The sequence below is a fragment of the Protopterus annectens genome, chromosome 5.part0, assembly GCF_019279795.1.
Source record: "Protopterus annectens isolate FY-2018-M chromosome 5.part0, PAN1.0, whole genome shotgun sequence".
Taxonomy (NCBI): Eukaryota; Metazoa; Chordata; order Ceratodontiformes; family Protopteridae; genus Protopterus; species Protopterus annectens.
In genome coordinates this window covers 340,367,002-340,380,757 of record NC_056735.1, presented here as the reverse complement: position 1 = coordinate 340,380,757, position 13,756 = coordinate 340,367,002, and the positions used below count along the sequence as shown (strand labels likewise).

At 40.6% G+C, this 13,756-nt stretch overlaps 1 protein-coding gene across 1 annotated transcript in view; it reads right to left on the bottom strand.

Annotated features, from left to right (window-relative positions):
* Positions 1-13,756, bottom strand: part of LOC122802617 (ornithine transcarbamylase, mitochondrial-like) — a 479,979-nt gene that overhangs the window by 201,338 nt on the left and 264,885 nt on the right. Inside the window, exon 6 of the mRNA XM_044072308.1 lies at positions 4,950-5,072. Coding sequence (XP_043928243.1) covers positions 4,950-5,072 — 123 coding nt within the window. The remainder of the gene's footprint in view (positions 1-4,949; positions 5,073-13,756) is intronic.

Sequence of the window (13,756 nt, the reverse complement as noted above, 5' to 3'; positions counted from 1 at the left end):
TGCTCTACAAGAAGCTTCCAATTAATCAAATCCACATTGCAAAGTATGTTTTCCCACTTGTTCAGCTGCAGTCAACAAATATTGCATTTCCTTGCAATCAGGCTGTTCTGTATGTGTGAGCATTTTTTGTTTTAATTGAGACATCAAATATTGTTGATATTTCAGCATGTGAAACTGATAATTTAAGGCCCTCATAGCTAGAGTAACTGAGGTATATACTTTCTTTCCCCATCTGTCTAGTGCTCTAGAATCCCTTTCAAAGGGCACAGGATTTTTAGCAATAGAGGCCTTAACCCTTTGGGACCCTGGGAAATGGTTTCTGGGTCAGTAACAGGGCTTTTATACAGGAATTTGTGTGAGTCAGGGACTCTGTAGTATCTGTCTGGTTTGGTTGGTGCAGGAGGTAGTGAATCTGGGTTAAGACTAGATTCTGAATAAACATCATCCACAATGTCTAACACAGATGGAATAGCAAGTGGTCTGTGCTGGGGTAGTAAAAGGAACTCTCGGAGCCTTTTCTTAGAATCAGAGTAATCCTGGCCTTCCCAGTGGAAATGTTCCCTCATGGTATGTAAGGTTTCCCCAAAAGAGTAGTCTTCTGGGGGAGATGCAGAAGGGATAGACTCTTCAGCATCAGAGTCTTCATAAGGGGGAAAGGAATATTCCTGTTCCTCAGAAGAGTCTGAGGAAATTGAAAACTGGTCAGAGGAAGCGTAGTCCTTCTCCTGTCTTGGTCTTTTATCATGATGGGGATGGGAACCCCTGATTAGGGTAATTAAGTCTTCAGCCATCTTAAGCATCTGTTTCTTAGGCATGGGGCCTTGTACTGGAGACTGCTGTACAGTCTTCTTTGTTTTTAAAGGAGTTTTCAGCTTTGCATAGGATTTAATAGTGAGTGTAGTCGGTCTGAAGACACCTCCTGCAACTGAAGGTGTTTCAACTGCACCGGAATCTTCTTCAGGCATGGAGTTGGAAGGGCCTAAAGGTAAAGGTTGTGGAGGCCTAGCAATCTCTGCTTGTGAATTGGATGTCGCCTGGGGTTCTAAATCAGCAGTCGGCAGGGGCTGCGTAGGCGCCTCACTGAAAACCAGAGAACCGACGACTGGCCTAGCAGAGGCCTCGGAGTCTGGTTTGGTTCTCGGCTGCCTGTCCTTATCTTTGCATTTTTTTATGCATTCCGGTCGTCGGCTGCTCCGACGACATGGTATAATTAAATTTCCTACCAAAATAATGTCGGGCGAAATCAAACCAACGTTTAATAGTTCGTTTATTAAACCTAGCACAAAACCGACACCCTGTGATGTCGTGGTCTGGGCCTAGGCAAGGAATACAATAAGAATGAAAGTCCTTATAAGGTATTTGCTTCCCACAAGAAATGCAATTGTTAACTTTTTCTGACATTGGACTGAGGCTGGAAAAGGTTCCCCAACGGGGTACTTAGCTTTATTGAAGACTTCGGTCTGAAATTCAATTTGAAAATCTCAGGAGTCGTCCGACCGGCACTTGCGAACTGCTTCTGCTTCGGGCACCGTGTGGCAATAAATACTGAAGCAAATGGCGTTGGGTGCATCTTATATACCCCTGGCGCACTGACATCAGGGAAGAAGCGACAGCAACCGACGCCGGACCAAGACTTTGGAACTGTGGCCGACTGCGGGACCGCCTGACGGCAAGATAACCCAAGTGTGATGACTGCAGCACTGTAGCACGATGAACATCAGGGATGTTTTCTTTCCCCTTTGTTATTTGCATTGTATTGAAAGTCATTGGCATAGAAAATAAGGGACTCAGAAATTCAAGGATATAGCTGGTATGGTAGTCAAGAAAAGCTGCCTCTGTTTGCAAATTATATTATTTTATACTTGACAATACCAGAAAGGAACATTACAGTGTTGTGGAACACACTGTGACAGTTTCAAATCATTTCAGGGTAAAAATTAATGAAGCTAAAACAAAGACAACAATGGAAAATTATTTCCCCACACACAAACAGGTTAAGCAATATCCATATTTATGGGGACATGATAAAATGAAGTATTTAGGAGTATGAATTAAAAATGATTCAGGTGTGGCAGCTAAGGGTATGTGGGAAGAGTCTAAACAAAAGATAATACAAAAACTTTGAAAATGGAAGCTCTGTTACATGGCTATGGATAGTAAGATACAAGCAGTTAAATGTTTTTAGTCCCTTTCGTCTTATACACAGGTCAGTCATATTTTTATCAGCCAGAGGAGAAGTTGTGGATAGCAACTAATAAAGAGCTGAAGGACTTCATCTGGGAGTAGAAGATGACAAGGGTCAAGTGGGGTAAGCTGATTCTTCTAGTAGAAAAGTGGGGTGATTGGGATTACCCGATTTGAAAGGGTATTTCAGTTAAGGCTCCAACACATAGCACAAGCAGAAAACTATAATTCAAACTGGAAAGGAATGATGATAAAATAGGGGGACTGCTCAAGAAACAAGGAGAGACTGGGATTTCGGATGCAGACCTTTAAGGAGAATAACAATAATCATACAGATTGTATTCATAAAGTAGCAGAAAGTATTCTAAAAACTAAGCCAACATGTGAATGGAGAAAGGAGATTCTGCCAATAGAGATGACTGCAATTAGGGATATATATAACAGGCAAGAGCAGGGCTGTAATTTATTGGAGAAAACTGGAAAGGAACCAAGGTATTGGAAACAAATAATTAGAGAGGGAAAGTTCATAGAATGGGAGGACACCAAGAATTTATTTGGACTGCAAATTATAGATGCCCTTCCCTAACAAGGATTGATATTACAGTATTGGCAAAGAGAAAGAAATATTGGGGTCCTAAACAAAAGACCAGCACTGGTACAGTTTTTAGCAGAATCTAGAACAGCAGCTGCCATGAAAAAAGGAATAATGAGCAGAGCATATAAAATATTGCATGACAACTATAAGACTCAATCAGATGACGTTAGAAAGGATTGGGAAGAGAGATTGGATAAGCAATTTACAAAGAAAGAATGGGGGGATATATGTATGTTTCCCAGATGTGCAACAAAATCTAGAAGATTTAGGCTTTTTGCTTGGAAATGTTTACATAGATATTTTTATACCCCAGATAGACTCCAGAGAATTTTTCCTCACATAGACAGCAAATGATAGAGGTGTGACAGGAAAGAAAGAGGTAATTGGGAACATATTTTCTGGGAGTGCAATGAGCTGTCAGACTTTACAAATTCCCTGTAGACTATTCTGTCAGAGATGCTGGATGGGCAGATTTGTGTAACAAGAGAAATAATTTTTCTGAGTTATTACACTGAATTGGAATTGCCTAGACACAGTATGAGTTTAATCATGGTGGCTGTCAGAAAGCAATTACTATAATATGGAAATCAAAATCTAAACCAACTGTACCAGAAGTAGTGAATATAGTAACAGACATAAAACACCTGGAATTGGAATTGTTAAAAAGGGGTAGGAGCAAATTACATAGGAAAAATGGGAATTGTGGGAACAATACATATGAGGATGAATGAGGTTGAAAAGAAGGCAGGACTTAAATGAGCTCTGTAATGTTTGACAGAAAATGATTCAGAAGATTATAAGTGATGTATAATGTTTGCAACTGGCAGTGTGTCAGTATGGTTTGTGATGTAAAATGCTTGCAACTAGCATTGTGTCAGTATTGTTTGTTTTCATTTATATAAATGTATGATTGCCTATGTCATAAGTGAAAATTTAATAAAGATGTTTCTTGTTTTAAAAAGGGGGCAGGAATTGAATAATTTATGTAATATTGTTTAGATTATAAGATATATGGCAATATATGTTAAGTATAATGTTTATAAATGTGAAATAGTTAACAGTTTGATTGCCTTTATAGAAATGTAAATTTACCTATGTCACAAGTGATAATTCAATAAAGGTGTTTTAAAAATGTTCTAGTACATTCTGTTAATTTTTGCAATATAAATCTTGCAACTTGAAGACTCAGGAGGCCCAAATAGAACTGTCTGTAGAATCTTTCTGTCTCTCTCAGACATACATAAAATACATCCAGTGGGGTCTATATTAGATACTCTAACATTTAAAAGTTCGAATCACTAAAGAACGAACTTTAGTGATTGAACTTTTAAAAGTTAGAATATATATAAAAATTAAAAAAAAAAAGAAAAAAAGAAAAACTAAAGGGTGTAAGATGGGGGCAAGCCCCCTGCACCCCCCACACCTCCCGCTACTTAAATATACCAACTCCAAGATCGTGCTACAGTGTAGGAAATGGGAAATTCTCCATTTCCACACTGTAGCACACTGAAGTGTGATCTCGGAGTTGGTATATTTAAGTAGCAGGGGTGTGGGAGGCATAGCCCCCAATGTGAGGGGTGCAGGGGAGCTTGCTCCCCTGCTTAAACCCTTTACTTTTTTCTTTTTTTTGTTTAAATATTGTTTTTATATATATTCGAACTTTTAAAAATTCGATCACTAAAGTTCGTTCTTTAGTGATTCGAACTTTTAAACATTTGAATATCTAATATAGACCCATCCAGTGTGCTCTTAATTTTGTCTGCATGCACAAAATATCTGCACAGTGCTAGACTGTCTTTTACAGAAAAAGTGTTAAAATGGACAGAATAAACACATCTTCACTGCCTCAGTGAGACAGCTGGTAGTGTAATGGAAAATATTTTCAGTGATGTGTTTAGTCTCACCTGCAGTGCTTCATTTTCATTTGTGCTGGTGTTGCTACAACCATTGACTATAACTTGTATACTACTGATGCCTCACTTTTCAACCTTTCTGGTTCGGTAATAATTAACACCTGAACAGTCTGCTGCTTCTTTCAAGTAAGTAACAAGAGTGTCAGTTTGATTTTCTCCTCAGTCACTGCTACATTTTGGAAATCATTACCAAGTCACCTAGCAATCCATCACTTCCTTCACCTTTTACAAAGACATACCAAGTGTTTCATTCTCACCTTTGGAGTTGCAATCCTCAGATGCATTCCTAACTTTGCAGCACTCATCAAAAAGGAATTTAGGACATTATTTCCATCACCAATCCAGCACAATGTAAGGCCACGCAGCTTCCCAAAGTGTTCCTGGAAAAGACAAGGTTAGCCAACAGACAAATAAGTTGATCACACTGATGTAGCACTGCAATGTATAATTATGTCACTAATAACTAAAAGCAAAAAAGTTAGTTTATCTCAGCGTCTAGCTTTTCAAGAAGAAACTGTCTGGAGTCCAATCACATCAACGATATTGATCTGTGTAATTATGTACCATAAATGCTATTGCCACTGGAGCCCTTTCACAGATTCCAGAGAGCAGGAGGACTTAGAAGATGAGAAAGATGTCCTAGTTCTATAAAATCCTATGATCACACAATCCAGCTACTTATTTACTAAGGAGACATAGAGCAATTTCTGTATAAGAAGTAATATTGCATTAAGTACTCCCAGCACAGCATTACTGAACATGAATAATGATCCTGCAACATATAAAATACTATATCGAGTTCCAGTTGATTCAAGAAAAAAGGAAGGGGAAACAGTGATGGGAAAACATGTCAGAAGTAGCCACTGAATAATAGCTCAACCAAAATGTGCTCTTTTCTTGGAAATGATAGTCAAACAAGCATACTTGGTGAGGGGTTATGTACAAACGACTGTGCAACAACATTTGTCAATTAGTACCCCTCTGAGGCAAGCAAAGAAAGTACAAAATACCACAACCTTTCACAAAACATCTCATGGAGCCTCTTCTTCTAAGCCCATAAGGCAGGCCACCACACAATCCAACATTCTGGTCACTGGAGACTCCACTGTGAGATACACTGATGTCCCTCTCACAAGGCTAGGTAAGGAGAAAGTCCAAGTGAGTTGCTCATTAGGGGCCAGGATCTGCCCCATTACACATGCACATAGGTCACTGGGCCACAAGTACCACTATGACTCAGTCATAGTCCATGTGGGTGTAAACAACCTGATGTTTCACTTCATAATCTCGAAATGCTGATATCTCGAATTTCAGCATTTCGAAACTATGAAGCCGAACCATTCACAGTCCTGAAACCCACAATCACAAATCACACAATAACGAACATACATGCACCATACACCACATAACACACACACACACACACACACACACACACACACACACACACACACACACACACACACACACACACACACACACACACCATTCCACCCACAGCACACAAACCACACAACCCTACACTACATATAAGCAGGAGGGCAAGCCCCCCTGCACCCCCCATATGGGGGGCTGTGACCCCCACACACCCCCTACTTATATATATCAACTCTGAGATCACACATAACGAAAAACAAAAAACTCACACCACGGCATTCTACACTTGCTCGCACACAAATACACATCACACATACACAAACACCAACAAATCCAACACTCACACTCATACTTACACCTCCCTACCCTTACCCACACATACAACGTACAAAAACACACACAGTTACTCACCTTCAATTTTAGACACCATGCCACCCAAACACTTCATGCAACGTACTGGAAATGCATAAGTGCGGATTCGAGATATTAGAATTCGCTCTTATGCACTTTCAGCATTCTGCATTTTCAGCTTCATGGTCTCAGAGTGCTGAAATTCAAGACTTTACCATTTCGAAATTATGAAGTGAAACCAAAGAGACACATCATGGGGCTCTTGGAATATGAGTCCCAGGCTGGTATGAGCCTAACACTGAGCAGCATCTTACCTTCTCCAGGGATGATGCCACAATATGAACAAAAGACTGATTTTAATAATTGGCTTAGTTCCTGGTGTCATACTAAGGGGGTTCAATATCTGTCAGCATGGAAGGAGATGGTCAACAGACCATGTTGCTTTGCCAGTGATGGTCTGCACCTCTCACCTCTAGGCTTTTGAATATTAGTTAAAGCTTTGTCCTCCCCCATAGTGCCTTTTTGTAAACAATGCCAAACTGAAAGTACCTTCAACATAGCAAATGACAACCAAGAAAACTAAAGGTGTTATTGTTCAATGCTAGGAGTCTAAACAAAAAACTCCACTCCCTAGAAGCTCTCTTCACTTTAGGGAATACTGATGTCTGTGCTGTCACAGAGAGCACACTGACAGTGCAAGGTTATAATGCTTCCACACAGCTACTACACAAACAGGGACTAAAGGTGGAAGTGTCTCGATTTACATCAAAAATAAATATACCTCGAAACAGGACAATGCACTTGAGTATTTCCATGTTTGAATCACTGTAGACAAAATCCAATACCACTTCTTTGCAAGCTATAGTTCCCCTTGTATGACCCAGGAAACCTATACCATGTGTTTAAACTTATTGGAAACACTCACCATCCAACCCAATAATACAATATTCATGGGAGACTTAAATTACCACAGTATTAACCTATTAACTTGGCATCCTATATGACACCAAATGTACAGTCACAGAGATTCCTGGATTTTGTAAATGCAAACTCCCTGGACCAGGTGGGCAATACACCAACCAGGGGTGCAACCACACTGGATCTCATCATCACTAATATAGCAGACTGCTGCACACACCCTAATGCAATCTCCGGCAAGGTCAGACCCCAAAATGGTCTCCTCTGATGTAAAAATAAAACTTGGAAGCCCAGCTAACTCTGGAATATTCAAGAACTGCTATAAGGTTATTATTAAGTGATAACCTGGCAAAATATCAAGCCATCATAAACTTTGAGAACACTGCTACCTACACAGAACTGTTCACAGAAACCCTCTACAAATATGTTAATAGCTGCACAGAGGCAGCTGTACCCACCAGGAAGAAGTAAAAACAAGCCACCCTGGTGGAATCACAACAACAATAGGCTGTATAACAGAAGGAAGAAAACCATGTCAGAAATTAGATGATGCAGCATCCAGCTGAATAAAAGCACTCTAAAACTAAACAAACAACTCAGAGGATAAATAAAGTCTGCAAAAGCCAAAGCACTCTAAAACTAAACAAACAACTCAGAGGATAAATAAAGTCTACTAAAGCCAAAGCACTCTAAAACTAAACAAACAACTGAGAGGATAAATAAAGTCTACTAAAGCCAAAGCACTCTAAAACTAAACAAACAACTCAGAGGATAAATAAAGTCTACTAAAGCCACATTTCAGGTAAATTTGGCTTCCCAGGCAAAGGACAACCACAAGGCATTATTTAACTATGTCCGCAACCCCAAAGGCAATATACAATTGTGTGCAGAGCTCATTGTTAATGACACTACCTATATTGAACCAGAAGGTATAGCAAACCTACCGGCCAACAAATTCAACTCCAGTTTTACCCATCTCACTCCCCTTCAACCTTCCCTCAGGAAATACCATCAAATATAATTCCCCCTTCTTTCACTAGGAACAGGTCCTTAATGCTCTCTCTATGGCCAAGAACACTCCATCAGTGGGCCCTGACAACATTCCAGGATGCCTTCTAAATAGCACAAACATGACCTATCAGGCCTTCTGGAATTGCCAATTAACTGTAGCCTCCAAACAGGCTTACTACATCATGAATGGAAAACATCAATAGTCATCTTTGCACAAAGGTGGGCCATCTGCAGACCCTGGAAACTACAGACCAATAAGTCTCACTAGTCTCATACGCAAAGCCATGGAAAGAATTACCAGGGAAATGATCAGTAATGACATAGGAAACTTCCAGACACTGGACCCAACCCAGTTTGGTTTCATCAGGGGCAGGTCATGCCTACTTAACCTGATGGACTTCTTTCACCAAAGCAATGGATGAGGACAAAATAGTTGACACTGCCTACCCTGACCTGGCCAAGTTATTTCACACAATACCGTACTTGGGCATTGTTGAAAAACTCAAGAGGTTAGGTACAAATCCATATCGATGGATAGCTAGCTGGCTCACATAAAGGACCCAGGAAGTTCGAATTAGGGAGTCTGAGGAGTCTAACTCTACAAAGAGGCCAGTCACAAGTGGAGTCCCTCAGGGATCGGTCATGGGATAACTTCTTTTTGGAATTTACATCTCTGAACTTAAGGCAAATGTCACTAGTCTCTGGCTGACTAAATTTGCAAATGATTGCAAATTAGGAGCTGTCACTGAATTGCCCACAGACACAAATGTTCTCCAGGGAAGGGCTGATGCAGACAAATAACTGATGGCACAGCCATGGGCTAAAACTAAATGCCAAGGAATGCATAATAGTATCCTTCAGGGAGTCATCCACCCCTGGTAACCATCATATTGACAACACTCCCCTATGAGCTGAGCCAGTAGTCAGGGCCTTGGGGACACACATAGAGAGTAATCTAGCCTTTGACCATCACATGTCTACAGTAGTGAGGAAATCATTCTATGCTGTACAACTTATAAACAATGGTATGGCATCAAGGTCCAAGGAAATCATTGTTCCACTGTATTCAGCACACATCAAATCCATCATTGAGTACAATGACCACTTTGGGATGTACCTAACCAGGCATGTCCAACAATTGGAACATCCACAGATGTTTCTCATTAAAACAATACAGGACATAAGTAACATGTCCTATGCAGACCACCTCAAGGCCCTATCCCTGTATTCGGTTTCCTACAGGTTGTTGAAAGGAGATCTAAGCCTAGCATACAAGGCATTATCATACCCTACCTTGATGGAACCCCAGCATATCTGCAAAACAAACAGCACAAGAATTACCCACTCTAAAGACTTAAACATTGCCTGTGATATAAATAGGACCTCTGGGAGAGACAGGTATGTTTCCCAGAGACTACCCCTTCTTGGGAACAGGCTCCCCATCCATGTGAAGCAGAGTTCCTCCCTAACCCAATTCAAGTGTGACTTGAACAATTGGATGGGGAACAGGGAATTCATTCCTGGCTTGGCACCTATGTCTCTAATGGACACAGGCAGCCTATAAGTGGTTCACTTCCGAGGCCCCTGCTTGTAAACGTTTCATCTCTCAAGCCCCTACTTGCACTTACTAAGGGTACAAGAACTTGTCAGACATTTGGGATACATAGCTAGGCCTAAAAACAGCCCTTGTGGTCATTAGCCTAGTTAACACCTATGAACCTATGAACAAAAGGGTTATCCGCTTCATTACAGATGTGTGAGTACACACCATATCAGATGGTGTTCAAAAAAGGTCTCTACCGTGGATTATAGCTAGGCTCTCCTACTTGCAAGCCTTTCTTCAGCTCCGGTCACTAAATACTACTAGTTTTCATGATGTAGACTTATATGCCGTCTTCCAGTACACACAGTGGCATCAATGTTCTGGTAAGGAAGGTGTGTCCATTCCCATATTTTTCACTTCAACCTTCAAGAAAGCAAACCGCACCTGAAGCATAAAGGAAGCAATACAATAATTTTGCATAATCTTATATCTATTTTTTTGGGGGTGGGGTCAGGACATCTGAAGAGGGTAAAGTAACAATCAACACCGGGGACAGAAGAAAGACAGTAAGATCCTAGTATAGAGGCCTTCTCGAATATCAACTGAGTCCTGTATAGGGGTCCTATGCAGGGGGTAACAAGCTCACATGAATCCTGGGTAGTAAGCAAAACTTCACATAGAAAGCAACAGCCACAGAGGCCATACTTACCAGATTTAGAGTAATAAATTTTGTAGCACAAATGCTTCTCTCCTGGACAGGTGAGTTATATAATGTTTAGAAAACGTATAAAGTAAAGACCAGGTGATTGGTGTACAGATGTCCATAATGGGGATAATCTTGAAAGAAGTACGAGGAGCACTGTCCAATGGCTATGCCACTTTTACTGTGCTGGCCAAAGGATAACAGATTACATGTGACAAGTTACAATTCAGTGGACAAGTCACTCGGAGAACATTTGCTTGGCAAGTACCTAGTCAAAATCTACCCACTGTGAAAGAAACAAACACCTACTCTGCCTTCCCTGTGAAAGAGCCAATCAGCTGCTCTGTCTTCCTTGTGAAAGAGACAAACAGCTGCTGTGTCTTCCACAGCTTACATACTTTTTTTCAGGTAAACCTGGATTGATATAATTGATATACATCTAGGGTATGAATGGCTGTAACTTTCTCATAATTCTGTCCCTGGAAGTAAACCTGGGTGATGAATGGACTAACTGAGACAAAACTCAGCACACTTCTTGTTGAAGTTGTGAGAACTGGAGCTGCCCCCTTCAAAGCACTGAGACTAAATGTCTGAAACAAGAGGAATACATACCAAGTATAATGTTCCCAGTATTTCAGAGCATTCCTCTTATTTTGAAGTACAGCAATCTTAAAATTAATTCATATAAGTAGCATGGGTGTATGGAATGTAGCCTCTATTTATTTTATTTATTTATTTATTTATCATTTGTTGACTGGGAATGTCCAACTAGGACAGAGCCTATTTTCAGAGGAGGCCCAGGGAGAAACGCTCCAGACACGTCTTTGGAATGTGGGAAGAAACCAGAATACCCAAAGGAAACCCATATGAACACAGGGAGGACATGCAGACTCCACACAGAAGGCACCCCAGCCAAGAATTGAACCAGAGAACCTCTTGCTGCTAACTGCTGCACCACTGCGCCACCCTCTGCATCTGTGGGGGGGGCTGACAGAAGGCAACATTTCTTTTTGCTTTTTTGCTCCCTGTTTCAGTGATCATTGGGGTCCCCTCCCTCTACCTGTTCAATCCAGCCCATTTGTTCAAGCAAGAGATGAGAACCCTACAGCCCTTTTTTTCCCAATTAGGTCAACAGCAAGGCAGTGGAGACAGGAACAATCTCCATCTAATACAAGGTGTGTGTGTGTGTGTGTGTGTGTGTGTGTGTGTGTGTGTGTGTGTGTGTGTGTGTGTGTGTGTGTGTGTGTGTGTGCTGGGGAGGTCTTCATATGGACATAACTTCCACTGTGTACTTCATTAGTTTGCCCAGAATTTCCGTGCAATGGATGAATTTCTGTGCAATGGATATCAGCAAGGGTGAGTTTCTCAGTTCCAGAAGAGAGGGACTCTTAATGATTTGCCTTGCTCTCTTTGAAGTCAGCATTTATGTTAGATCCCTAGTCTCTACAATGGGAAGGAGCACTCGAGCATGCACACCATACCCTCCTCTAAACAGAGATGAGCCAGCATAAGTATGTCATACCTCCCTTACCCATGCTGGTTCCAGCATCTCCCCAAGATGCTATATGAAATGGGTTGCCTGGGTCATACTCAAGGCTTTATGTTACAGCACCCACAAAGATGGCAGATGCAGAGAGAAAGCATGTTCATTGCATTTGTATAGTACTTATAAAAACAATCTTTTGTACAGTTTATCTACAGATGTAGCAAAGATGCAACATGAAAAACTGTATTAAACCTGCAATTGTTTTTTTTCAGTGAGGACGCAGCAGAGGTGTTAAATGTTACAACCTGTACATACAAGCATTTTTTCCTGTAGAAATGCAGCAGAGCTTTGTAATGTGAAACTATTTCACACGCCCACACATATGCACACACAGGGAAGAGCTTTGGATTCCTTAGACTACTACTTCTCATCATCAGCTATGTCACCTTATTTGGAATTAGAGATTTCCAGTTATTTAGGAACCTTGCTTTAGGGAAGTTATCTAGATTTAAAATTCTGACCAAGCATGGGGGGATTTTTCTACGAGTGCACTAACAGAATATTTTCCAATATTGACTCATTCCTAGAAACCCCACTGGAGCTTCAACTAAAGTGACTCTTCTTTTAAAAATCATCTCAGAAGTTGATCCAGTGCTTTATTCTGGGAATGTGTGGTGTACTTTTTATGATTTGGAGGAATAAAGAACATCTCCACATGGTCTGCAGCTAAGAGAAACAGTCTGCTGCCCAGAGTTGGTGAGCTCATGTTTATTTATCGAGAAGCAGTCTGCTGCCCAGAGTTGGTGAGCTCATGTTTATTTATCTTGCCAGTCTGGTTTTCTTTAACTGCTAAATGGTCATAAACTCAGACATAGACAGAGTACATTTATCTTCAGTTAGAGGTGGTGGTAGAAGAAGATAGCTATTGGTGCTTTAATTAGGCCACATACCTACTCGAAAGTTTTTATTTTATATTCCTCTCTGTAAGTGTAGTCTAATATATTAAACCTGCAAATTGTATTGCTTAATTAAAAACACATTATTCTACCTCAAAATCTAGCATCTGGATGACAATTGATGTATACAAGGGTAACAATGTAAAACTGGTGAATCAAAACTACTGGCATCTGCCTTTTGATCAGAAAGACTGCTTAGCTACAGCTACTATAACTTAGCATGGCTGACTCACTGAAAGAGTATACAGCAATTGTGATTTTGGTATGCCACATTATTCTGGCTAGTAGCAGAATGCTACTGTTAAACAGGAGTGTGCAATGACATTACAATTGTACTATAGACTGTCTTGAAAAACAGTGTGTATGTGGGAGAAATAGTTTATCAAAGGTGCAATTACAGTTGATAAGACAACACTAGACAGAATGTGAGTGAGGTGCATGAATGCTAGTTTGACTGCTGTTGGTATCAGCCTAAGGAAGGAATGTTCATTTGCCATATAATCTTAAGACCAAGCACCTATATATATATATACTATCATCAGTAATGCAGTTTGTAGTGCCATCCTTGACAACATTACAGCAAGATCTGAGATTACCTGTAAGGCTTCATCAATCACACTTTGCTTTACATAGTTGAGGGAGCCATAATTAAGGGTCTCATAATTCCAACAGGAAACCAACACAGTAAAACCACTTTAGACAGAGAGAGAGAGAGAGAG